The sequence below is a fragment of the Carcharodon carcharias genome, chromosome 21 (genome assembly GCF_017639515.1).
Source record: "Carcharodon carcharias isolate sCarCar2 chromosome 21, sCarCar2.pri, whole genome shotgun sequence".
NCBI classification, from domain to species: Eukaryota; Metazoa; Chordata; class Chondrichthyes; order Lamniformes; family Lamnidae; genus Carcharodon; species Carcharodon carcharias.
In genome coordinates this window covers 26,865,265-26,892,555 of record NC_054487.1, presented here as the reverse complement: position 1 = coordinate 26,892,555, position 27,291 = coordinate 26,865,265, and the positions used below count along the sequence as shown (strand labels likewise).

Sequence of the window (27,291 nt, the reverse complement as noted above, 5' to 3'; positions counted from 1 at the left end):
AGGTGCACCCACAGTGATGTTAGGGAGGGAGTTCCAGGATTTTGACCCAGTGACAGTGAAGGAGTAGCAATTTATTTCCAAGTCAGGATGGTAAGTGGCTTGGAGGGGAATTTCCAGGGGTGATGTTCCCATCTATCTGCTGCCCTTGTCCTTCAAGATGGCAGTGGTCATGGGTTTGGCTGTCGAAGGAGCCTTGGTGAATTACTACAGTGCATCTTGTAGATGGTACACACTGCTGCTATTGTGTATCAGTGGTGGAGGGAGTGAATGCCTGTGGATGTGGTGCCAATCAAGCGGGCTGCTTTGTCCTGGGCAGTGTCAAGCTTCTTGAGTGCTGTGGAAGCTGCACTCATCCAGGCAAGTGGGGAGTATTGCATCACACTCCAGAATTGTACCTTGTAGATGGTGGACAGGCTTTGAGGAATCAGGAGGTGAGTTACTCGTCACAGGATTCCTAGCCTCTGACCTGTTCTTGTAGCCACAGTATTTATATGACTAGAACAGTTCAGTTTCTGGTCAATGGTAAACCCCAGGATGTTGATAGTGGAGGATTAAGCAATAGCAATGCCATTGAACATCAAGGGGTGATGGTTAGATGCTCTCTCATTGGAGATGGTCATTGCCTGGCACTTGTGTGGCACAAATGTTACTTGCCATTTGTCAGCTCAAGCCTGGATATTGTCCAGGTCTTGCTGTATTTGGACATGGACTGCTTCAGTATCTGAGGAGTCATGAATGGTGCTGAACATTGTGCAATCATCAGTGAACATCCCCACTTCTGACCTTATGATGGAAGGAAGGTCATTGATGAATCAGCTGAAGCTGGTTGGGCCTAGGACACTACCCCGAGAAACTCCTGAAGTGATGTCCTAGAGCTGAGATGACTGACCTCCAACAACCACAACCATTTCCCTTTGTGCTAAGTATGACTCCAATCCGTGGAGAAATTTCCCCCTGATTCCCACTGACTCCAGTTTTGCTAGGGCTTCTTGATGCCGCACGTACACCCTGAGCGCAGTCCGTCGTCTCCCGAGACAGACGGATGCCAAGTAACTGATGCAGCATACCTTGAAAATGAAAGACTCAATCTGGAGGTCTACAGATGAATTTACAGTGGAGTGTTATGTCCCAGGCCATACCTGTGTGAAGGCTATTATGTAATTCCTGGGGTGATGTTAAAAAGGTCACACAGGTTCTGTTTTCTGACTCTGGAGTTTAATTACTTCCTTATGTTCTTTTTCCTCATTGAATAATCTATGTAAGCCAATTTTAAGTTATGCATTTCTTTAAAAAATGCTTAAAATATGCCAGTTTTCCTTTATTCCCTCCCTATATTTCCATACAGGTTATTTCATCTGTAAAATTTATAGAATCATAGAAAGTTTACAATGATAAGAGGCCTCTTGGCCCATCGTGTTTGCGCTGGTTGAAAAATGAGTCACCCAGCCTAATCCCATTTTCCAGCATTTGGTCCATAGCCCTGCAGGTTACAGCATTTGAGGTGTCTATACACCCACCTTTTAAATACTTTGAGGGCTTCTTCCTCTACTACCCTTTAGGCAGTGAGTCCCAGACCCTTACTGCCCTCTGGATGAAAAAACTTTTCCTCATCTCCCCTCTAATCTTTCTACCAATCACTTTAAATCTCTGCTTCCTAACCACTGATCTCTCTGCTAATGTATATAGGCCCTTCCCATCCACTCTAGCCAGGTCTCTCACAATTTTATATATCTCAATCAAATCTCACCTCAGCCTCCTCTCTTTCAAGGACAAACCCAGTCTATCCAATCTTTCCTCAGAGCTGCATTTCCATAACTGGCACCAACCTCATAAATCTCTTCTGTTCCCTCTCTAGTGTAATTACATCCTTTCTGTAAGGAGGTGACCAGAACTACATGCAGTACTCAATTTGTAGCCTAACTAATGATTTATACAGTTCAAGCATAACCTCCCTGCTCTTTTATTCTATATCTTGACTAATAAAGGAAAGGATTCCATATGTCTTCTTAACCACCTTATTGACCTATCCTGCTATCTTTGGGATCTGCGGACATTCACTCCAAGGTCCCTCACTTCCTCTACACCTCTCAGTATTCTCCCATTAATTGTACATTCCTTTGCTTTGTTTGACCTCCCCAAAAGCATCACCTCACACTTCTTTGGTTTCAAATTCAAATTCCTTTTGCCACTTTACTGCCCACCTGACCAGTCCATTAATATCTTCCTGCAGTCTACAGCTATCATCCTCGCTATCCACCACGTGGCCAATGTTTGTGTCATCTGCAAACTTCTTGATCACGCTCGCTACATTTTCATCCAATTGTTAATATATAACACAAAAAGCAGGGGACTTAGTGCTGAGCCCTGCGGAATCCCGCTGGAAACAGCCTTGCAGTCGTAAAAACACCTGTCAACAATTACCCTTTGTTCCCTGCCATTGAGCCAATTTTGTATCCAGCTTGCTACATTCCCCTGGATCCCATGAGCTTTATTTTTTTAACCAGCCTGCCATGTAGGACCTTGTCAAAAGAATTTAGGAATGTCTTTAAATATCTTGATTTCACTTATGCTGTTTTGGGAAGAAGCAGCAACTGGAGGCTTTCTTACAGTTGTTCCTGCCCACAGGTAGAGAAAAAAAAAAATATTGTGTTACCCAAGGCTGCTGTTGTGTACCTCCGAAAGACTGAGCTCAGAAGCAGCCTGAGCGCAGAATGAATGTCTGCTCTCTTACTTATTGTAGGATGCAGTACAGAAGAGTGTAGCTAAAATCCTGAGGGAAAATGAAAAATACTAAGTCACCTTGGGAAGTAAGATATAAGTTTTGTAAATGTATAACTATATTTATTTTCTATTAATAGAGGCCAATATATTTTGTACAAAGATGGGGATGTAACTCAGCCGACGATAAGTAAACGAAAATGGGAGAATAGTGAATTCAACTTTGATGATGTCCCCTCTGCTATGATGGCTCTTTTTACTGTCTCAACATTTGAGGGATGGCCACAGTAAGTACAACAGCGTCAACATGTGTTATGATATTCAAGATCTAGCAACAGCTTACCCCAAGTAGTTGCTATTTAATCTTTATAGCATCTGCTAGAGAAATGGCATTTATCATGAATCATAAACAGCAAAATAAATGATGTACTACAAACTGATAAGCATGATGCATATTCAACAACAATTTTGCTAATATAGAACGTTTAATGTATAAAACATCCCAAGGTGCTTCAGAAGTATGAGTGAAAAATCAATCTATGTAATACAGTTGCCAGTAAAATCTATACAGTCTAAGATTAAGCAATTAATTTTAACATAACTAGGGTGGTGGACAACTGATAGTGTCAGATTAGGGGTCCTTTATATATTCCTTCCAATTTTACTTTCCTTTGATGAATGCAAGGAATGTGCTGTGGACCCTCTTATGAAAGAAACTCAAAGTGACCCTATCAGCCCCAATTGTAATATGGATAAACTTCTTTTAAAATTTTACCTTTTAACCTTTTTCTTTGGGGTTCCTGTTGAACTGGCCACCAGTGATGAACCTAGCTACATCAAAAGTCCTGGATTTTCCCCTTTTGTTATTGATAGAGGCACCACCATTTGGCTGGACTTGTAGAATTCCCAATATAAGTCCATGACCCAGTGTATCCAAATTCTGGACTAAATGGTCTTTTTGGTGCACACTTGCTGCAATTGTGGTAAGACCACTTCAGAAGGACTATAGATTTTTGGTTCTAGCATTATTGTCTCATCCAGTGAAGAGTAGTATTGTTTGAAAATTAAATAAGTCATATGTCAGTATAAAATTTAGTTTTTTTAACTTTGCAAAACACAATGTCGAACCAGTACCTTCCGAATATTTGAAATATTAGTTTCTTAAGCTAGATGGGGAAGAATTAACGCAATATTATCTGGGAGTGACAGCAATTTCATCAACATTTAGGCAATTGTATTAAAATTCAAATAAAATGTTTTTCTTTTAACTTATTTTATGATTACACCCTGCCCAGTATGAGAGGGAAAACTGTTACCAGGTTTCTATCACTGCATCTCTTGAACAGGCTATGAAGTAATGACTGATTTTCAGTCATCCCTCCATGTGGGGAAGTGGCTGGCTTTATCCTTTTGAGGTCAAGAACTTGTCTCAAGGATGTGATACAGTATTGGGCTACTTCATGGCACAATGCACAAATTATATTTTTTCCTTCTTCAACATTTCATGCCATTCACCTATGTAAAAAAAAATAATTTTCAAAATCCCGGGAAAACTCCATGTATTTTACAGTTATAACTTGGTGGATATTGCCTGTTTAATGGAATAGACCCAACACCAATCTAAAATTGTGAATGGTGCAACATTCATCTTTCAACTAAAGAACCATATCCATTAATCTGATCTTTCTAAGTCACGACTGAGTGACTTCAAGCTGAGCTTCAAGTTTCTAGTGGAGTGCTTAGGTGAAGATAGGAAAAGCTGAAAGCCCTTAAGAAGATATCTACATCCTACAATTTCTGACTTCCTGGTAAAAACAAGCTGTAAGATGCAATTACATGAAAGGGGAGGAACCCAAAAACTTTAGAAGAAATATAATGAATACAAACAAGAAAATTATTTTGTTTCAGATTAAATTATATATACATTTCTCCTGCCTTATGCATACAGGCTACTTTATCGAGCCATTGATTCTCATACAGAGGATGCTGGTCCAATTTACAACTACAGAGTGGAGATATCCATCTTCTTCATCATCTACATCATCGTTATTGCCTTCTTCATGATGAATATTTTTGTAGGTTTCGTCATTGTCACATTTCAGGAACAGGGGGAACAGGAATACAAAAACTGTGAACTGGACAAAAATCAGGTGAATAAAAAATTTAACGGATAAATAGGAGCTAGTATTATTTATACTTTCTGAAATGAATAATGTGAACAATTACACTTAAAGAGATATATTAATAAAAAGATCCTTTGTCAGTTGCTGATGTGTGACATAAACTGATAAATAATATTTTGTTACCACTGTTTGGTTATTTCAGGTAAGTGTGTTTTTCATGCAAATTGGCATCAGTGGTAGGTGATGATTTCTGTATTATCAAACACTTCAAATCAGCAAAAGAACAGGTTAGGCGCAATTCACTGATCTGAAATTATAGACCAGAATTTTTCCCTCGTTGGGCGGGCTCGGTGGCAGTGGGTGGGGACGGTCGGTAAGCCAACCTCCACCCGCGATCAGCTCCGCTCCGCGATTTCACGTGGGCAGGCCAATTAAAACCCACCCTGCATGGGTTCCAAGTAGCAGTACTCAGCACTACCTGTGCAGGTGGGGGGAGGAGGGAGAGCGAGCCTGGCGCACAGTTCACACATGCACGCGAAAGAGCGCTTCAATCTCCCTGAGGGACAGAGCTGTCTCATGGAGATTGAAGCATTTCTTTAAAAAATTAATAAAGACAGTAAAAATTTTTTAAAAAATGTCCCCTCATGTATGAGCTGAGATATGTTTTTAATTCAAAAATAAAGTTGTTAGTTAATGTTTATTTGCTTTAGGAAACCTCATCCCACTCGTGGATGAGGTTTCCTAAAAAATGTAAAGGCCACTTGGCCTTTTCGCCTGCCCACCAACCGTAAGATTGGACTGGCAATGTTAATTTGATTTTAATTAGCTTGTTAATGGCCTTAATAGGCCTTTCGATTATCGGCAGACGTGCAGGCAACTTCCGTGCGCGCCCACTGAATAAAATATCGCGCACGTGCACGATGACATCGGGATGCACGCCCGATGTCATTGCGTGTCATATTACGCTTGGGCATGTCAGGCGCGTGCCCTCACCGAACGTAAAATTCTTCCCATAGTATCTGATCTGGATGATGGATAGTGATGATCCTTTGCTCTGAAACATAAAAGTGAGATTGCTACTAGTGACAACTGGATGACTCACAGTAATTTGGCCACTAACTAAACTCACCCTGTCCCTCCAATTGCCTTTAACTAACCAACATTGTCCTATATTGGTGGGGACAGCACAGGCAGTGGGATTACTTTTGGACTGTTCTAGCAAAAATCAGCACAGACATGATGGGCATGTAAATATTAAATTAATTTCAATATAGATAAGTGTGTGGTCCTGCAACTTGGTAGGAGAAATAAGGAGGTCACATACTTTTTGGAAAAAACAGTAAGGGCAGAATTTTGCCATCGGCGAGCAGGGGGCGGGGCCCACTTGCCGACATGTAAAATGACGCAGGATGATGTCGAGGGGAACCCCCAACGTCATCCCGCCCCATTTAAATTTTCAGGAAGGTAGGGCCACAGCCATTGACAGGATCATTGAAACAATTAAAGGACCTGCCCATCCAACCTTAATGTTGGCGGGCAGGCCAGGAGCCCCGGCGAGCTTCTGAAAAAACATGAAGCCTCATCCACCAGCAGGATGAGATTTCATATAGAGATTTAAACAGTTTAATAAAGTTTTCATGTAATTTATGAACATGTCACATGAAGGGGATATGTTTGGGATTTTTTTTTCTATTTTTAATGTTTTCAAAAGTGTAAGCAATCTCCCTGAGGCAGCACTTAGCCTCAGAGAGATGTGTGCTCTTTTGTGCACATGCGCGAAAGAGCGCACTCTTGCTTTTGGGGAATCCCCCCACGCCCACACAGGAAGTGCATAGCGCTTCTTGCCGGACGTCACGCTGGGCAGGCCTTAATTGGCCCGCCCATGTAAAATGGCGGCAGGGCCCGCTTCTCCGGCGGGGATCGGCTCCCCGCCCACCTGACAGACAGAAAATTCTGCCCTAACAATCTAAATGGAGTAGAGGAACAAATGGATCTAGAAGTGTACATTGACAAATCATTAAAACTAACAATGCAAGTTAACAAGATCATAAAAAATGTAAACAAAGGCACAGAAGTTGGGGTATAAATTTGTCTTGGGCAGTAACATATTGGTCATCTTTTGTACAAGGTGCCATCTATTCAGCTACATTAATGTCAATTAAAGTGACTGTCAGGTGGATGTATAAGAGGCAGCCATTAAGATACAGCCAATTTTGCGCTACCGCCCAAAAAGAATTAATATGTGATTTAGCCAAACTAATATAAAACCTTTGTAAGGCCACACTTAGAAAATGATGAAATGAAGGGCCAGAATTTTACAGGCCCATTAGGAATGGCTTGAAAGTGGCAGCGATGATAGTAGAAGATGTCGGACCAGAAGCCCAACATCTTCAGGTTGTTTCTGCGTTTTCCCGATGGCAGCTGACATGATGTGAGGATATCACACATGAATGAGATGGGAAGGTAATTTAGGCAATTAATTGGTCAAATGTAAGCAATTTTATGGGGTTTTTCAATTTTGCAAATGGCGCAGGGAACCAGGGGGCTTTAGAGCCTCACTAAAAGGAAGTAGCAAGCAAGCAGGAGCACAGTGTTGGCTTTATCCAGCAGTTATCATGAGAGTCAATGTGTCATGCCAGGAAGCAGCAACAAATGAAGATGGGATTGGGGGATAAGGTGCTAGAGCTAGGGCATGCCACCAGAGTCCCAAAGGGCCATTGGTACTTGAGCAGAAGAAGCAGGTGGGGGAAAGTGGCAGGGAGGGAGGAGTTGGGGATTTGGATAAAATGCCTTGCAAACTAAGAAAGGCCACCTGCTATGGACCTCATTCATGCAGGTTTCGGGGTCCCTATTGAAGAAAAGCACAGGGTGGAAATGACTGTGCCCGCTGGTATTGTGCATGTTTGGACAATATGTTGAGAAGGCCAAAAATTGGTTTCATGCTGTGAAACCAGTTTGCAATAGTCTGCTTTGTCCGCTAATGGCGGACCACGTTTCCCACCATTGACATTGGGAACCTCGTGGTAATATATCTGCATATCATTATATGCCCAGCCCACCAAAATTGTTTCCCACCCCGCTGGATCGTATGCGTGATTGCACACTGACGTGTTTCACAACAGCAGATAAAAGGCGTACACTTGGCAGGCTGCACATTGAAGGGAACTCAGAGGTGAGTACACAATAACGTTGTGGAGTGCTCGCCTGGATCAGCTGTTGGACTTCAAGATTGAGGCGCATTGCAGGTGAAGGGCTACCCTGCGGATGAGGTGCATGGGGATGGGGTTGACAAAGGCTGCCCTGCGATTGAGGTGCACTGGGGGAAGTCAAGGGCTGCCTTGCTGCTGAGGTATGCTTGGGAGGGCTGGGAGGGGGCAAGGGCTTCCCTATGGTTGAAGATAGCGCATGAGCACGTGTGGGGTGGACTGCAGGAGTGCACGAGGGAAGCAGCCACGCATTAGGGAAACTTTATATAAAGTGACCATTCCTCTGCAGCTGAGACAGTTCAGATATGATTGATATGATTGGAGTCGGGCCTCCAACTTCTCTGCCCACTCAAGCAATGCAGAGACATCAAAGTGTCACCAAATGCTCCAGAGCTTTTCACCCCTTGGGCACAGACCGCAAACTAATGAGCATTTTAGTGGACTGCAGAACAGTTGGAACACTGGGCACATTGTACAATCTCCTTGCTAAAGTTGGCTGTGGAGCAGCTACTGGTGGAGATGCTCACAGCCCCTTGCAATGTCATCGTCCCAGTTTGGACCAGTCCCCCCATAATTCAGGTTAACAATGCAGCCTTGCAGTGCAGGTTAGGAGAATGCCTGCACTTGAGCTGGGAGCACAGCATGCAGTCCAATGGTCCGCCATTCATCCACGTGGAGTGGGGCGGAGATGAATGGGGTTTCACGCAGCCATGCAACACACTAATTTCTGGCCACCCAAGTGGTGGCCATTGCTTTAACCAAGACAGGTTCTTAGTACACCCATGCTAACTCGAGAGGTCCTCTCTTTCATCCTGTAGGAGGAGTACATTAGGATCATGAACCCTGCTGACCTAGCTGTATGCCTCGTGGCTTACAGAGAGCAAAGATGACTGAGAAGAGAGCGACTGAGGCACCTGGCTCTGCAGAGGAAGGAGCAGCACTCTCAGGAAGAAGGGGTGGTCAGGGCTCCCACACACGCTGCTGAAGAGCCACAGAGAGGCATGGCTGATTGGTGCCTACCTTGACCCAGGGTCTATAGATGCCACCTTCCATTCCTGCAGATGACTGAGAACCAGCGTCACTGGAGAGTGCGCATGTCAATGGAACTGGTTAGTCACATCTGCCAGCTACTGCAGGATTTGGCGCCACAGAGACATGGAGGGCATCCACTGCCAGAGGCTGTGAAAGTGACAGCAGTGCTCAATTTCTCCTTCCAGGGCTCCACAAGAGACCTCTGTGGGCTGTCACAAGCCTCTACCCACAATACATCCATGAGGTCACAGATGCCACCTTTGCGAGGGCACGCAACTTTGGGCATTTTTCCCAGGACCAGGACAGCCAGGATGCGAGAGCAATTGGATTTGCCCAGGTGCAGGGTGCCATGGCTGCACTCACGTGGTGCTCAGATCACCGTTGCAATACACAGTCAACTATGTCAACAGCAAGGGATTCCATTCACTGAATGTGCAGCTGGTGTGCGACCCCACAAACGCATCCTGCAGTTCTGCGCATGGTTTCCAGGCAGTGTCCATGACTGCTACATTTTCAGTCGGTCACAGATCTCTGAAGTCTTCCAAAGTCCTCAGGAGCTGCAGGGATGGCTCCTCGGGGACAAGGGCTATCCGCAGAGGACATGGCTGATGATACCCGTGCGGCTGCCTCAGACTGCAGCAGAGTGAAGGCTCAAGCTGCAACTCGCAACCTGTTGGAGCAGACCATCGTAATGAAGTGGTAAGGTGATAGCATGGCGGGCAAATGAGAGCCCTCTCACCATTGAAATAGCATGTTTTCCAGGAATGCATTATTAATGCAGCCAGATTGGGACAATACAACGTAAGAGACTGCTATTGTAGCTGGTGGTTAAGACTTTTTTCTCACCTGCTACCGCGATTCTGCCCACAGAGAGGAAGGGAGGTCCAAACAGAGTTAGATCAACAACCTCAGGACCAACCCAAGCTAACCCAAGCGCCTCTCTCTTTCATCCTGCAGGCGGAGTTCATCAGGATCATGGAGCCTGGTGAACTAGCTGTATGCCTCATGGCGTACAGAGAGTGAAGACGATGGAAAGCAGAGTGACTGAAGTGCTTGGCTGTGCAGAGGGGGGAGCAGCACCCTCAGGAAGAAGGGGTGTTTGGGAACCCCACACATGCTGCTGAAGAGCCACAGTGAGCCGTTGCTGGCTGGCGCCTAGCTAGACCCAGGGTCTATAGATGCCACCTTTCACTCCTGCAGATGACTGAGAACCAGTGTCCCTGAAGGTTGCGCATGGTTGGTCACATCTGCCAGGTACTGCAGGATTTGGCACCACGGGGACATGGAGGTCATCCACTGCCAGAGGCTGTGAAAGTGACTGCGGCACTCAATTTTTACTCCAGTGGCTCCTTTCAGAGCTCCACAGGTGATCTCTGTGGGATATCACAAGCCTCCATCCACAAATGCATCCACGAGGTCATGGATACCACTTTTGCGAGGACACACAACTTTGTACATTCTGCCTGGGGCCAGCAGGACCAGGGTGCAAGAGCGATTGGATTTGCCCAGTTCTCTGGTTCCCCACAGGAGCAGGGTGCCATCGGCTGCACTCATGTGGCTCTCAGATCTCTGTCGCAGCAAGCAGCCAACTATGTCAACCGCAAGGGCTTCCATTCACTGTACATGGCTTCCAGGGAGTGTCCACGACTCCTACATTCTCAGTCAGTCATAGATCCCTGATGTCTCCCAGGGTCCACAGAGGCTGCAGGGATGGCTCCTTGAAGATAAGGGCTACCCACAGAGGACGTGGCTGATGACACCCATGCGTCAGCCTCAGACTGCAGCAGAGCAAAGGTATAATATGGCTCATGATGCAACTTGCAAGTTGGTGGAGCAAACTATCGGGATGCTGAAAATGAGGTTCCAGTGCCTGAACTGGTCTGGTGGAGGCCTGCAATATAGTCTACAGAGGGTTTCAGGCATAATAATCACCTGCTGTGCCCTTTACAACCTGGTGCTACAACGGGGGGAGAGGAGCTGGTTGAGAAAGAGATGGAGGAGCTGGAGGTCTCCTCCAATGAGGAGGACATCGATGGGGATGAGGGTGAGAAGGTCCTTGAAGGTGACGATGATGACAATGAGGCTCTCGCACTGGCCAGACAGGCCCCCTGGGGAGGCCCTAATAGCTGCTAGATTTGTTGAACTTGATGACAACATGCAGTGAGGAGACATCATCGATCCTCACATTGCATCTATGAACGTTTGACTCTCATCTCCCTCTCCACTCCCTCAGCAGCCAGGCCCCACGTCTCCTCACTGTTAATTGACTGGCAGCCAAATAATTGCTTGCGGCTGACTGATCCCTGCCCAAGCAGACCCAGCATCTGCTTCCAATGTTGAGACCTGCAGCCTAGCTACAAAGCCCAATTGAAGCAGTCTGTGCCAACATGCAACAAGGCCAGGGCAACATTCAGGTTTGGGCTGATGAGTGGCAAGTAATATTTACACCACAAAAGTGCCAGGCAATGAACTTCTTTAACAAGAGAGAATCTAATCATCTCCTCTTGACATACAAAGGCCATCAATGAATCCCCCACCATCAATATCCTAGGGGTTACCATTGACCAGAACATTAACTGGACCAGCCATGTGAGTACTGTGGCTATAAGTGCAGGTCAGAGGTTGCGATTTTGTGGCAAGTAATTCACCTCCTGACTCTCGGAAGTATGTCCACAATCTACAAGGCACAAGTTTGGAGTTTAATTGAATACTTTCCACTGCATAGATGAATGCAGCTCCAGCAACACTCAAGAAGCTCAATCCTATCCAGGACAGAGAAGGCTGCTTGATTGGTACCCCATCCACCACCTTAAATATTCACTCTCTCCACCACTGGCACACAGTGACACCATTGTGTACCATCTACAGGATGTACTGCAGCAATTTGTGAAGCATCCTTCAACAACACCTTCCAAATCTGCCACCTCTACCACCTGAAGAACAAGGGCAACAGGCATATGGGAACACTACCACTTGCATGTTCTTTTCCAAGTCACATACCATCCTAATTTGGAAATGTATCACGGTTCCTGCACTGTCACTGGGTCAAAATCCTGGAACTTCATCCCTAACAGCACTCTAGGAACACCTGCACCACAAGGGTTGTAGTGGTTTAACAGGTGGCTCACCATCACCTTCTCAAGGGCAAATAGGAATGGCCACAAATGCTGCCCTTGCCAGTGATGCCTTCATCCCATGAAGAAATATTTTTAAAAAAAATTTTGTCCTCATATTTCAAAATTGGCTTTGTTTAAACAAGATTTCCAATGCACTTCCATTGAAGTACCACCAGTGGAGTGGGAGCAGTTCTGAGAAATTTTCCAGTCATTTTATTTGGAAAAACAATAATTTGCATTTGGTGCTATTTTTGGAATAAGAATTCGTTTGTGCAGGATTATCTGAGATACGTATACATATTCTTAAATGAAGGATATAAAGGCATTGGAGAATTTGCAACAGGATTCCCAAGGATGATATAAGCACTAAGAGATTATAACGACAGAGCTCTTATCTCTAGGGGGAGAATCTTCGGCTCAGCAAGCGGGGGGCAGGGCCTGCTCGCCGAGGCGTAAAATAATACAGAGTGACCACACGTCATTTAGACTTTAGACTCGGCTGCATGCACGCAAAACTGTCAAAGGCCTACCATGTCCATTTATCTAACAATTAAAATTATTAACGGAGCTGCCCATCCAACCTTAAGGTTGGCGGGCAGGCGAGGAGCCCAGGCAGTCTTCACATTTTTCATGGAATCTCATCCACAGGCAGGATGAGGATTCATGAATGATTTTAAATTTTCTCAAAAATTTTTATTGAAATTAATGCACATGTCCCAGCTCATGTGACAGTTTCACATGAGGGGACATGTCATAAAAATTTTTTCAACACTTTATTGAACTGTTAAAACTTAACACTAACCTTCCTGAGGCACTTCTGTGCCTCTGGGAGACTTCTGCGCTCCTTCACGCACTCCCGACTCAGGGAAACACCCTCTCCCACCCACACACAGAACGCACAGCGGTTCCGGATGTACGTCACGCTAGGTAGGCCTTAATTGGCCCACTCATGTAAAATGGCGGTGTGGAATCGATCGGGGGTGCCGATCGAGTCCGCACCCACCCCCACACAACCCCCCCCGAGATGGGGGATAATTCTACCCTAATAAAAGATGACCTAATAGAGACCCTTAATGGGTTTGAAATGGGTTTGAAATAGTGGATGCAACAAAGATGTTTCCACTTGTGGGGAGTTTAAAACTAGAGTACATAAATGTAAAATTGTCCTTAATTAGTCTAATGAGTAAGGTCAATGGCATAGTGCACATGTTTTTCAGGGAAACCTAGATAATAGGAGGAATAGAAGATTATGCAAATAGTGTTAGATGAAATAGAGTGGGAAGGGGGCTCATACAGAGCATAGACACCAGTACAGACAAGTTGGGAAAACCATACCATTTCTGTGCAATAATTCTCTATAATTCTGTATATGAATGGCTTCTAAATATCCTGTAAACCTCAATGATTCTATGGGCAGGACCTTCCAGTCGGTCAGTGGGGGCGAGGCTCACTTGCCTAGGCGTAAAACGACGTGGGATGGCTTCGGGTGGAACTCCCGACATCACCCCACGTCATTTACATTTTCAGGTCAGCAGGAGCACAGCCGTGTCAGCTGCGCACCCGCCAACCTGTCAACGGCCTATTAAGGCCATTGAAAAAGTAATTAAGATTGTTAACGGACCTGCCCGTCCAACCTAATGTTGGCGAGCAGGCCGGGAGCCCTGATGGGCTTCGGAAAAAGCATGAAACCACGTCCATGGAAGGGATGAGGTTTCATGAGGGTATTTAAATCTTTAAGAAAGGTTTCAATAAAACTTATGGACACGTCCCAACTCATGTGACAGTGTCACATGTGGGAACATGGCAGGGAAAATTTTTAAACATATTTAATAAAAGTTTTAAATCGGAGCTGATCTCCCTGAGGCAGCACTTAGCTTCAGGGAGATCTGTGCGCTCTTTTGAGCGCATGCACCGATCCTGTAAACCTCAATGATTCTATGGCAGGATCTTCCAGTCGGCGAGCGGCGGCGGGGCACCAATTAGAGGTGCACCCATTCCCGCATTTTCCCCTGCAACGGGGGGAAAATTTTTCCCTATGATCCTGAAGGAAGTTTATAAAAACAAATCAGTAATTTGAAAGGCTCGAGGCTGGGATCTGAATTTCAAAGCAGTACACATTTTGAGGATTAGTTGATGTTGAAACCTTCGTCTCCCAGTTTGATGTCATCTGAACTCATATATTTGGTTGAAAGCAACACAAACTACAATGTTTAAAGATCAAGGCCAGTGCTGCCTTCAGCGTTTTTCACCTGTTGTTATCACAAAATATTAGTATTAGTGTTTTCAAACTGTACTAAAATATTCGTCACAAAATAACCAGGACTGAATTTTATACAGTGTTGATAGACACCATATTCATTTTTATACAATATGACATTTATTGTAATGTAACATAATAATATATTTTCTGCCATTTACAGCGCCAGTGTGTGGAGTATGCCTTAAAGGCTCGGCCTCTTCGGCGATATATCCCAAAGAATACTTACCAGTATAAAGTGTGGTACGTCGTAAATTCCACCTACTTCGAGTACCTGATGTTTGTTCTGATACTGCTGAACACAATCTGCTTGGCAATGCAGGTAGGACAAAGAGAATTATGGAAATTTAGTTGCCTTTGTTTAAATGGGATTTCTACGTGCTTCCAGCGAAGTAATACCAGCAGAGTGGGAATAGTTCCAAGAAATTTTCCAGTCATTGTATTTGGAAAAACAATAATTTTCATTTGGTGCTTTTTTGCTAATGGAATAAAAGGATTATGTGCAGGATTATCTGAGATACATACACGTTTTCTTAAGTGAATCCCAATGAAACAATTTTATACAACTAAATAATGCTGGCCTGTTCCTTGGCCTGCTATTTATGAGGAATTAGGATAGATTGCAACTCTTGCATAAAGCACAAAGAGAAAAATTGGGCAAGGAAAAGCACACCCAGTAATAGAGCCTGACTGCTTTTCCTGCCACAAACTTAAACGGAGGGAAAATCAAGTGTGCTGTATTATGGGCATTCAATCGTTTTCAACTGATTTTTCACTTCCTGCTGTTCTCAGGCAGTGCTTCACACCAGGGCGCTGAAGATTAAAATCTACCTATTGGGTGATGAAATCAATGTTTCCACATTTTGTAAGTGGTTTTATTGTTTTAGCAATGAAATTGGTACTTTCCTACCATTTTCTGGGAGGGAAGAAGGGTAGGGATTAGGCTCTTTTCAAAATTAAATACCCTTCAATAAGGTGCACACACCTTAATCATCATATTGTATTTCAGGACCTACTGTTCCATCACCATTGTCCAGACTTTGGACACTGATTTCTCTGGCAGCTTGCTCTTTTGGGGGAGGGTTAAAGAAATGTGTGCGAAAGCAACTTAATGCTATCATCACCATAGGAACACAAGATTTGCTAGGTGATAAAAGACCTTGATCCATTGAGTTTGCTTTCTACCATTCTAGCAGTCGCATAATTCAATAAAATGGAATTGGAACAAAGTTGTTGACTAATCATAGCAATGAATCTCTCTATCTGTAGTCTACAACAGGCATGACTTGTGGAAAAGAATGTGGATAGCTTCGAGAAGCACAGATTCAAAGCCACCTGTTCCTCCAAATCGTACTATACTCACCATAAGGAATGTTTCAAATTACTCATATCCTATGTCCCAAAATGTTATTTTCTGAAAGAAATCTATCAAATTTGCATTTGAATGAATTTATACTAACTGCATACATCATCTCCCTAGTGAGCATGTCCATTTGATTGGCCACATGCTAACTGAAATGTTGAGTGAACTCTGTTATCATGCAATAAATCAAACAGCATCTTCTTGAGTTCACACATACACAGTTAAATGCTGAAGTCCAGAAGCTGCTGTTTAATTTTCCCTGCTCTTCCACAAGCTGCACTCCATGAGTACCTCACCAATAGTCTAGGCACTGAAATCCATATAAAGGTGTGAGGTTGCTGTACTTACCCAATAGTTATTCACTAAACATAGCATAAAAAGTTAGAGCTAGTGCACTCAGGTATAAGTGAAATTTTAATAGTATGATAAGTCTTAATTATTTGCAGAACAACCTCCCTGGAACTGAAAATTTAATTTTCCAAATGTGGAAGTTCATTTAATTGTTTATTCATTTGGATAATTGCTTTTGCTGAAGAAGGGCATTGTTGAAAAATATGTGAAGTAAGATCATGCGAAATGAATCTATTAATTACTAACCTTTGTAATCAATTTAAAGATTAACTTACTTGTTCAGCAACTGGCCTGTTTATTAGTTTGCATTTGCTCTGTATGCTAAAGGGCAATGACGATTACAAAATTCCAACAACAGGACATAAAAAATTGCTTTACTGAGAGAAGACCATTCTCTTGTAAGCATAACATTGTTCATTTAAAATTAATAGCACTTAAATTAAATTCTTGGATCCCAAAATAGTCAAATACATTTTTAAGAAAAGAACTGTTACAGTAATAGTGAAATTTTCAGTTTTATTGAGATCATAAGTTATAATCTAATTCTTTGTTTCTTTTTTGTAAGCACTACGGCCAGTCACCAACCTTTGGTCAAGCCATGGATGTACTTAATATGCTCTTCACCGGACTCTTCACAGTTGAAATGATTTTGAAGTTAATTGCGTTCAAGCCCAGAGTATGTATTACAAATAATTAACAAAATTGCATGCTACCTTTCCTAATTGATCCACATATTAGCCTTTAATTATTAATTAGTTTGCCTTAGAAACCAATGTACTATTAAAACACCGCCAGATAGATGGTGCATACAGATGCACAATTATTAAACTTGGCTCAATAATAATATTCTGCTGTCTAGCAATGCTAAGTAGACAATGACCTGATTCAACACACTGTACCCCAAACATTTCCATATTGAGTGTTTGCATATTGGTACTATTTGCACTTGAAATAAAATCAAGTGCTGGTGAGATATATAATTCTAAGATTCCCATATCATTTTATTCTTTCCTTCTAATCAAATCACTCAGTGGACATTAGGCTATAAGCAGCTGCTCAGCAGTATTAAGCTAAGCAGCGGCTATGGCATTGATGCTTCAAACACTTTGTTTTGATAAGTAAACCTGTTTTTAGTTTTTTTCGGTGATGGACTCTTAATAAGAAAATCTGTGGCTCCAATTTTAACTCAGGTTGGGAGTGGGAAGATGGTGCTAATGTGAGCGGCAAACTGCCTTGGCAACATTTGGTCTGAGTAATTTTAACTTCTGTTCTCCCCTGGTACCAATGGGAATTGGCAGTTGACCAGTGCATTATTAAGCCACAGGAGGAGACTTCTCCCTAGGATTGAAGGACTGGCCCCAGTACTCAAACAAGTCACAGGGAGAAGGTTTGGAAGGGCCTTGTAATCAAGGTTGCTGAGGGGATGGTGGATGTAGCGAGAGGGGTGCAGATAAATTTTCATTGTGGGGACCAGAAAAATACTCTTGCTTTATCTAACCCCATAAGAAAAATAAAATAATTTATCTTTTCTCACCCCTACTCCTTTCCCAGCCAGAATGGCCTGTTGAAAACCATTCCTGCTTCCTTACATAGATCTCTAAGTAATATAACAGTTAGCCTCCATTGCCTTTGGGAAATATGCCAGTAAATACTAAGTACTCACCACTCTTTTCTTGCCTGCGTTTGAGTAAAGTTTTGCTCATAATACTTCTGCTAAGAGATTGCTTTGCACACTTTGGAGATTTCTTCAACACTTTGAAGGTATAGAGGACTGATCTGTATTTATGGAGGTTTAATTCATCAGATCAAGATTGACCCTACTTATTCTGCCATAGATTGGTCCTAAAACAAGGACCAAGGTGAAAAGTGACAGAGCCAGCAGCATTCTGCTGATCACAGACCTGTAGCTCCACAGCAGGGATTGGAACAGCAAAGATGGCAGTAGTAGAGAGGTGCAACTTGCAGGGGGCGATACCCAGCACATAGGAGCCAAGGGTTGAGCTTCCTCAACATGTCTTAGGTGGCTCAGGGTCTCGGGTCAGGTGATGGAAGACATATAAAGCCTGCTGAAACAAAGCCAACTATCAGCTTTACCAGTGGTTGTCAGTCATCACCACCCTCAGCTTGTTTGCATCTGGATTCTTCCAGGGCTTTGCTGGAGACATTTGCAAGATCTCAGCTGGCAACTCAATAGATGCACATGATGGGTGATTGATGCAACAGCAAAGCACTGTAGATGCTGGAAATCGGAAATAAAAATAGAAAATGCTGTAAATACTTAGCAGATCAGACCGCATCTACGGAGAGAAACAGACTTAACGTTGCAGGTCGATGACCCCAATGATAGGCCATCACAACCTGAATTGTTAACCCTGTTTCTATCTACAGATGCTGTCTGACCTGCTAAGTATTTCCAGTATCTTCTATTTTATTACAGGATTGTTTGTTAGGGCTGGAAATTATGTCAGCTTTGCCTATATTGTTGGCAGTCAGAGTGAATGAGCTCAGGTTTGCTGTTTCCCACAGATGCAGGTGATCACTGATTGCACACATGTAGCATTTAAGGCACCCATTTATCACCCAAAGGTGTTTGTCAACTACAAGGGCTTCTGCTCCATTAATGTGCAGCTGGTGTACTATCAAAAAAGGTTGTTGTGCATGAATGCAGGAGTGTGGTAACTCGACGGAGCAGATGGGTTTCATCATGAAACAGTTAACTAGAGAGATTTACAGATGATTTTACCTCGACCAGGACTCCTGTCAGGAAGCCCCTACACCCGGATTGCCCACGCTAAAAGCTCACTGGTTGGAGCTCCTGCGGTACATCAAGGTTGCTGAGGGGATGGTGGATGTAGCGAGAGGGGTGCAGATAAATTTTCATTGTGGGGACCAGAAAAATACTCTTGCTTTATCTGACCCCATAAGAAAAATAAAATAATTTATCTTTTCTCACCCCTACTCCTTTCCCAGCCAGAAAGGCCTGTTGAAAACCATTCCTGCTTCCTTACATAGATCTCTAAGTAATATAACAGTTAGCCTCCATTGCCTTTGGGAAATATGCCAGTAAATACTGAGTACTCACCACTCTTTTCTTGCCTGCATTTGAGTAAAGTTTTGCTCATAATACTTTTGCTAAGAGATTACTTTGCACACTTTGGAGATTTCTTCAACACTTTGAAGGTATAGAGGACTGATCTGTATTTATGGAGGTTTAATTCATCAGATCAAGATTGACCCTACTTATTCTGCCATAGATTGGTCCTAAAACAAGGACCAAGGTGAAAAGTGACAGAGCCAGCAGCATTCTGCTGATCACAGACCTGTAGCTCCACAGCAGGGATTGGAACAGCAAAGATGGCAGTAGTAGAGAGGTGCAACTTGCAGGGGGCAATACCCAGCACATAGGAGCCAAGGGTTGAGCGGTACATCAATCTGTGGCCTCAGACTGACAGAAGGGAGGGACTATGCCCTAGCTACCACATTTCCTGCCCCTTTAGTTTTCTACAATTTCTTTTTACAGGAAAACATTTGAACAATTCAACAAACAAATATACAATTTCAGCTGATTATAAATCAAGTCTCTGAGGTGCACTCCTTATACAGCTAGAGTGGCGTGGCTCTACTACTAGGGGTTCCTGCATGGGGTTGACAGGGTTTGGAACTGCAATATGAGACACATCATCGGAACTTTGCAGTTCAGGATTTGACAACTCTTCAGAGACATTTGACATGCCTATTCTAGGTCGATCAGACACCTCAGGAATTGACAAATTGGCATTAATCACAGATGGATCAGTTGATCATTGGAATATCTCTCTGGCACGAATATGATATACGTGCTTTTGGAGTATTCTATCTCCACTTTTACTTGGTAGGATAGTGGAGCAGTCTCTGAGACAATGGCTCCAGGAGCCTAACAGGGTCCACTGCCAAAATTCCACATGTATACGTGTCACCCACGCTGAAAGTGTAAGCTTTACAGTGAATGTTAAACTCCTGATTACTCTGGTTCTGCGTTACTTTCTCCTCTAAGTTTGGAAACAAGAGATTTAGTGTGTACGCAGATGGCGTTTCATTAATAACTCTACTGGCGTTGAAATGTGGTGTTGTATGATAACTGAAAAGAAACTGGGAACGTTGAGATTCCAGAGTGCCTTCCGATAGCTTTTATCATATCAGACTTAAAAGTTTGCACTGCCCTCTCAGCTAGGGCATTCGGTGAGCGATGGTAAGGAGGTGTTTTAATATGACTGATTCCATTCAGATCCATAGGGAAGAATTTTCACTCCGTCGGTGGGGGTGGGAGAAGTGCAGGAGCGGGCACGGGTGGGCACACCTCTGATTGGCGCCCACCAATTGGGGGCGCGCCGCCATTTTATGTGAGCGGGCCAATTAGGGCCTGCCCAGCGTGACATCTGCCAGGAAGCGCTATGCGCTTCCTGTGCTGGCGGGGCGGGGGGTGGGGGGATTCTCTCAGCCGAGAGTGTGCTCTTTCGCTCATGTGTGCAAAAGAGCGCGCTCATTGCCCTGATGCTAAGTGCTGCCTCAGGGAGATCGGTGCCAAATTTGAAAATGGTGAACGTGTAAAAATAAAATTGCCCTGTCATGTCATCTCATGTGACACTGGGACATGTCCATCACTTTAAAGCAAACATTTATTAAAATTTTTAAAACTATCATGAAACCTCATCCCGCCCGTGGATGAGGTTTCATGCTTCTTCAGAAGCCCACCAGGGCTCCCGGCCTGCCCGCCAACCTTAAAGTTGGAAGGCCAGGTCCATTAATTATCTCAACTGCTTTTTAAATGGCCTCAATAGGCCATTGATAAGTCGGCGGGTGCACAGCTGTTTCGGCTGCACCCCCACTGACCTGAAAATTGAAATGGCACGGGGTGACCACGGGAGTTCCGCCTGACATCATCCCGCATCGGTGAGTGGGCCCCGCCCTCCGCTTGCTGATCCAAAGATCCTGGCCTCAAATTCCTGAAACTCTGTGTTGGTAAAAGTGGTGCCATTATCTGAAACAACAATTTCAGTTAGGCCATTTATGCTGAAACTGTGACGTAGCTTCTTAATTGTTGTGTTTGACACTGGTAACTTGACTTCATATACATCTATCATTTTGGAATGTGCATCTAAAATTAACAAGAACATGGTACCCAAAAATGGTCTTATGTAATCGATATATGATTGAGCCAGGGTCAACCAGGCCACTCCCATGGATGCAGAAGCGCCGGAACAGGCAATTTCTGTTGTTGCTGAGAGTGGAGACAGTGCTTGATCAAGTTTTCAATATCTCTATCTATGCCCGGCCACCATCCATAGCGTCGTGCAAGAATTTTCAGTTTTGATATGCCTGGATGGGCACAGTGGAGTTCTGTCAAGAGCGACTCTCTGCCTTGTGGCGGGACCACCACTCTTGAACCCTACAACAAAATCCCACCCTGGCAGCTCAGCTCCATCTGCCTGACATGGAATGGCCTTAATTCTTCAGATACAGGCAAGTTTGGCCATCCTTTTCAGACAAAGTCTCGGACTTTTGATAATGATGGATCTCTGTTCATCCAGTTTCTAATTTGTTTCGCACATGCACGTGAAGAATCTAAGAAATTCAATAACAGCACTAATTCTTGTGGAACGGGAGTATGCACTATACTGTTTAGCAATGGGAGATGATTGAGTCCACCTTATTTGCAATGTGTAGGCTAGGACGGTGCATTAAAGTATGCTCGTACAGAAAATGTCAGAGCCCATTGTTGTTTCCTTGCTGATGCTATTGGCGGGATGACCTTGTTCTCACTGAATAAACCCATTAATAGTTTGTGGTCCGACACAATGGTGAAATGGCGACCATGCAGGTACTTGTGGAATTTTTTCACCCCATATATCACCGATAAACCTTACTTTTCTAGCTGGGAATAGCCCTTCTTGGCCATGAAGAGGGTTCTCGAGACATAGCCAATGGGCCTTCCATATTATGGGTTAATACAGCTCCCACTCCATAGGGAGAGGCATCATATGTCAATACCAGCTCTTTTGATGGGTCATGGTGTACCAATAGACACAATGAATGCAACAATTCCTTTGCTTTCACGAAGGCTTCTTCCTGTTGTGACCCTAAAGCCAACGGTGGGGTTTTTTTTTTATTAACAAGTGTAATGGTACCAACATGTTTATAGGTTTGGTAAGAAGTGGCTATAGTAGTTGATCATGCCCAGGAAGGACTTGAGTTCTGTTACATTGGATAGTGATGGCGCATCTTTTATCATCAGCGCTTTATCTTCTACTGGGTGCAGTCCCATGGCACCCACCCTGTGGCCTAGTTAGGTCATTTCTGGTGCCTGAAGTGTGCGCTTTTCCTTCTTTAACCGGCTTCCATTAATCTCCTTGGCACTTCCTCCAGGTTGGTCAAGTGTTCTGTCTCTGTTAACCCCGTGATGAGGACATCATTTAGATATACAGTTACTCATGGGAGTCCTTGCAAAAGGCTCTCCATTGTTCTTTGGAAGATAGAGTACACTGGCGAGATCCCAAAGGCTAGACGGGTGTACTGATAGAGACTCTTATGTATGTTAATGGTTATGCACTCCTTCAATATGCTATCCAGCTCTAGTTTTTGGTAAGTGTGGCTCATATCCAACTTTGTATAGGACTTGTCTCCAGCCAGTTTGGCATATAAGTCATCTAACCTTGGGATAGGGTACTTGTCTCATTTGGCTTCCTTATTTACAGTCAATTTATATACTCCACAGATACATATGGTGTGGTTGGGCTTAACCAAGAATTGAACAGCTTAGATAATGCCCAGCTCTGCATCAACCTTTTGTTTAAATGTTTAAAGCACAGGTCCTGCCTTAAGGAAGTGAGGTTCACCTGTGGCTCCACATGTATCTTGGCCTGCATGCCTTTTAACTTCCCTAGTTCATCCCAAAAAACCATGTTGTATTTTCTTAGAAGTTCTGGAACTCCACCTGATTTTAGGTGAAATATCTCAGACCAGTTGAGTTTGATCTTCTGTAGCCAGTCTCAGCCTAAAAGCCTGGATCCTTCTCCTTTTACAATTATTAAAGGCAACTGGGCTGTCTGTTGCTTGTAAGAGACTGGGACTGTGGCGATGCCCTTTAGCTGAATGGATTCACCTGTGTATGTCCTTAATTTAGCAGTTGTCTGCTCCAGGTTTATTGGCTTTTTCCTTCATTAAGGTACCTGAAAGTGTGCTCTCCCACCATCGTGGTCAAGGCACCTCTGTCCACTCCCATTTTCAGTGGCTACTTGTTAATTTGTATTGTCACAGTAATAGGTTCGGTCTTCACAGAAGTCACATTATATAAGGAGTAAACATCAGGAACAGCAGCTTCAGCCGTTGTTGTACCCGTTACTTCTATGAAGTTTGTTTGCTGTTTTGCAGACTGCTTTAACTTTGTCCGGCATTGCCTAACTATGTGACCCTTTTTATGACAGTAATGACATTCTGCCTCTTTGAATTTACTGGTATCTGCTCAATGTTTCTCACAGCGGACATTAAATTGTGCTTCAATTCTGCAGGCCTAACTTTTGCACCATGCTTGGCAGCAGGTTCCCACCCAACATGAAGTACGGCGCCATTTTCCATGTGTTGCAAAGCCTGAGACTCTCTCATAGCACTTTCCATGGCGAGGGAGATATCTAGGGCATGCTTAAAGTCAATATCAATCTTGGCGAGTAAATGGGGATGTATGGTGTTGTCCTTAACTCCACAAACCAATCGGTCGCGCAGTTCTAGTATTCTATTAATTGCTTGAGGTACGCAACATAGGTCTCCCCCAGGGCCTTAACTCTTGGATTAAATTTAAAATGCTGCATTATTATGGATGGCTTCGGCAGGAAGTGTGTTTTCATTTACTAATTTATTGTAAGATTTGGAGTTGGGCATATCGTCAGGCTGCGAATGTGGTTATATATTTTACTGCCACATACACTTGAAAGGATCACTTTCTGCTTTTCTTTCGCTGTAATCTCGTTTGCTACAAAGTAAAATCCGAGGAGTTCCACATGGCTCCAGTCTTCCATAGTCGCATCTTACGGATCAATTCTGCTGAAGAGTGGCATGACTGGTGAGCAGCTTTATTTTAAAAAATTTGATGTACTCACAGCAACAAAGGCACAAAGTCGAAGCTGATTTTACCCTTGTCGTCAATTGTGATGACTCGGCAGAGCAGACAGGTTTCATCAAGAAACAGTTAACTTTATTACAGAGAGATTTACAGATGCCTTTATCTCGACCAGGACTCTCATCAGGAAGCCCCACCTTCTGGATTGCCCACGCTGAAAGTGCACTGGTTGGAGCCCCCACAGTACATCATGTGGCCCCTGATTGACAGAACAGAGGGACTGTACTAGTTCCCAGAATAAGATTCCCAAGCAGCTACCAGGATCTTTTTGTTCTGCAGCAGTCCACCCTTCACACCAGGAAGTGGCTACCACTGCCTGCTCAGAGACTCAGGATATCTATTCAAAATTTAGCTTATGATCCCCCTCAGCAACCTGAGGAATGAGGCCCAGGAACACGACAGTGAGTGCCATATGACCAGCAGATATGTCATCAAAGAAGCCATTGGCATACTGAAAGTGCATTTCAGGTGCCTGGCCTGATCTTGAGGTGCCCTTCTGTATGCACCAGTTAGGAATACAAAGTGTTGTGGTGTGGTATACTCTACCCAAAATTGCCAAGTAGCAAAGACCAAGATGCAGAACTCAGAGCTTCTTCAGAGGATTCTAAGGAGGAGAAAAATGAGGAGGTGGAAGGTGATGAGGGCAGTGCACCAACAGTAGCACACATTGCTGCCTGGTATGCCTTGATCATTGCAAGGTTCACTTACGTTCCACCAGTGCACTCATCTTAAACCTCATGCGAAAGCAACTTTTCTCCCGTAATGCCACTAGAGCCAAGCAGTCCTGCAAACAATAAAGCATCCCTATCACATCTCACCATTGTTTGCCGTCAATTTAGGCCTTTCCAATCATCGCACAGCCATAAAGATCACTTACCAACCAACAACCAAGACTAGGCAAGACTGGAAAGTGGATAACCTTTTGCAACTGTGATATTTTTTCCTTTTCATTTTCCTTTTCCTAATATCTCTATCTGATGCAACCCCTGTGGCTTGAGCAGAGGTGGAGGCACGATGTTCCCATTGTTGCTCTGTTGAGTTGCTCTTGGCTGACGTCCTCTGGGTTTTGGAGACCGTGAAAGCCCTGCCAAAGACTGCTCCGTCAGCATTTGTGCAGGGACAAACCTAGCCATTGGGGCACATGGCAGCATATCAGGTCTGAGGAATTAGGGTGCAAAAAGTCAGAGGTAAAAACACTTTGCATGAATTGCCATTTCCTCACATCTCTATCTATTTACTATTTACTTTCACTCAAGGTGTTATGCAATGTCATAACTCTCCCTTATAGTAACCCTGAACAAATACTCTCCTTGCTAGGGACGCTCACATCCCAAGAATGAATTTAAAAATTAGAAGCTATCATTATGAGCATGATCATATCTCACTCGCTGTTGACATCATGTTAGCATTACTGAGCATTGTATACCAGGGCCTAAATCATTAGGTTAGGGTGACTGCGCTCAGCGGGCTCGGGATCGACCAGAGAACAGACCGCTGACCGCGAGCGGCCCCCAACCGCGATTTCACACCGGCTGGCCAGCCAACGTGAAGCACGTGCTGAGAAGCTGAGCACTGGCGGGGTGGGGGTGGGAGGAGGGCGGGTGCTGACATCAATACAGGAGCGAGCCACTGCTGAGAGGAAGCTCCCTGAAGGCAGAGAGCTGCCTCAAGGAGCTGAAGACCTGAAAATCAAAGGTAAAGGTTTCAGGAGCTAAAAGAAAGTGTCCATGCATCATAATAAATCACCTGAAAATTTAGCTACTGAAAATGCTATCCACAGAAATTTATTTATATTTTATTTCATCACGGAAACCTCATCCCATTCTTGGATGAGGTTTGATGAAAAACATAAAGGCCGTTTAGCCAGTTTGCCCGTCCGCCAACTGTAAGGTTGGACCGGCAATGAAAAATTGGAGACAATTGAGCCGTTACTGGGCATAATTGCCCTCTTAATTGTCAGTGAACACACTTCCAATTTTTGTGCGTGTCCATCGCCCGAAATATCGCGCAAGCACCAGATGACGTCAGCACGCTCGCCCAATGTCATCTTACATGACTTCACGTCAGATCAGATTAGGCGCGCGCCTACCCACTGAGCTAAAAATTCTGCCCCACGTGTTATATGATATTTAATTCTGCCACCAGATAGCTGGGATGTCCCATGTCCTATCTCCACTGGCCAGGTACACCGAGATACCGCTTATCTCCAGCACCACCTCCTCTAACGCTGTTAATTGTAAGATGGTTGGAGCCCCACATTTAATTCTCTCCCTCTCCCTGGTGTTCTGTGCTCTGTTCTCCTGCAAGAGGGAAAGGAGAAACCTATAGCTGAGAGTAATGGCATGTGTTCATCCAATGAATAGAGAGTATTTGTTCAGGGTTACTATTAGGGAGAGTCATGACATTGCATAAGGCCATGGGTAAATTTAAATAGAGAATAGATAGAGATCTGAGGAAGTGCAAGGCAGTGAGATGGGTGCACCTGCAAGGTAACTTAGTGTGAGGACTATTATGCTGGAGTAGGTTTGAGAAGGCAAAGTGAGAGGGTGGGGTGATATGTACATCATAATGTAGGTGAATGTGCTACTGCTGTCACCTTTCTTGCCCTGGTTAGTACATTAACTCATTTCCTGCATTGGATTCAAGAGTGTGGCACTAAGTTCCAGCTGCTGATCTCTTCGCCCACCTCCAACCATGTATTTTGGTTTTCCTATTGATAGGGAGAGTATCTCTTTCCTACTGCTAACAAACCCCAGCAGCACGTCCAGGTAGGACTCAGCCTTTGCCCATTTGAATTTCATTCTGATGCTTCCAGCTCTCTGAAATCCAACTCCAGCTGAGGTCCCCAGAATCACAAATGTCAGTCTTCAGCCAATCCAATTTACTTCATATAATATCAAGAACACACTGGATATAGCAAAGGCCTAGGGCCCTGACAACATCATCCTGGCTGTACTACTGAAGGCTTGTGCTCCA

The 27,291-nt window shown here is 44.0% G+C and overlaps 1 protein-coding gene across 1 annotated transcript in view; it reads left to right on the top strand.

Moving 5' to 3' along the window:
- The window catches only part of cacna1c (calcium channel, voltage-dependent, L type, alpha 1C subunit), a 1,373,114-nt gene that overhangs the window by 1,031,328 nt on the left and 314,495 nt on the right, over positions 1–27,291 (top strand). The window contains exons 26-29 of the mRNA XM_041215565.1: positions 2,859–3,005; positions 4,667–4,868; positions 14,616–14,774; positions 16,732–16,842. Of these exons, the coding sequence (XP_041071499.1) occupies positions 2,859–3,005; positions 4,667–4,868; positions 14,616–14,774; positions 16,732–16,842 (619 nt within the window). The remainder of the gene's footprint in view (positions 1–2,858; positions 3,006–4,666; positions 4,869–14,615; positions 14,775–16,731; positions 16,843–27,291) is intronic.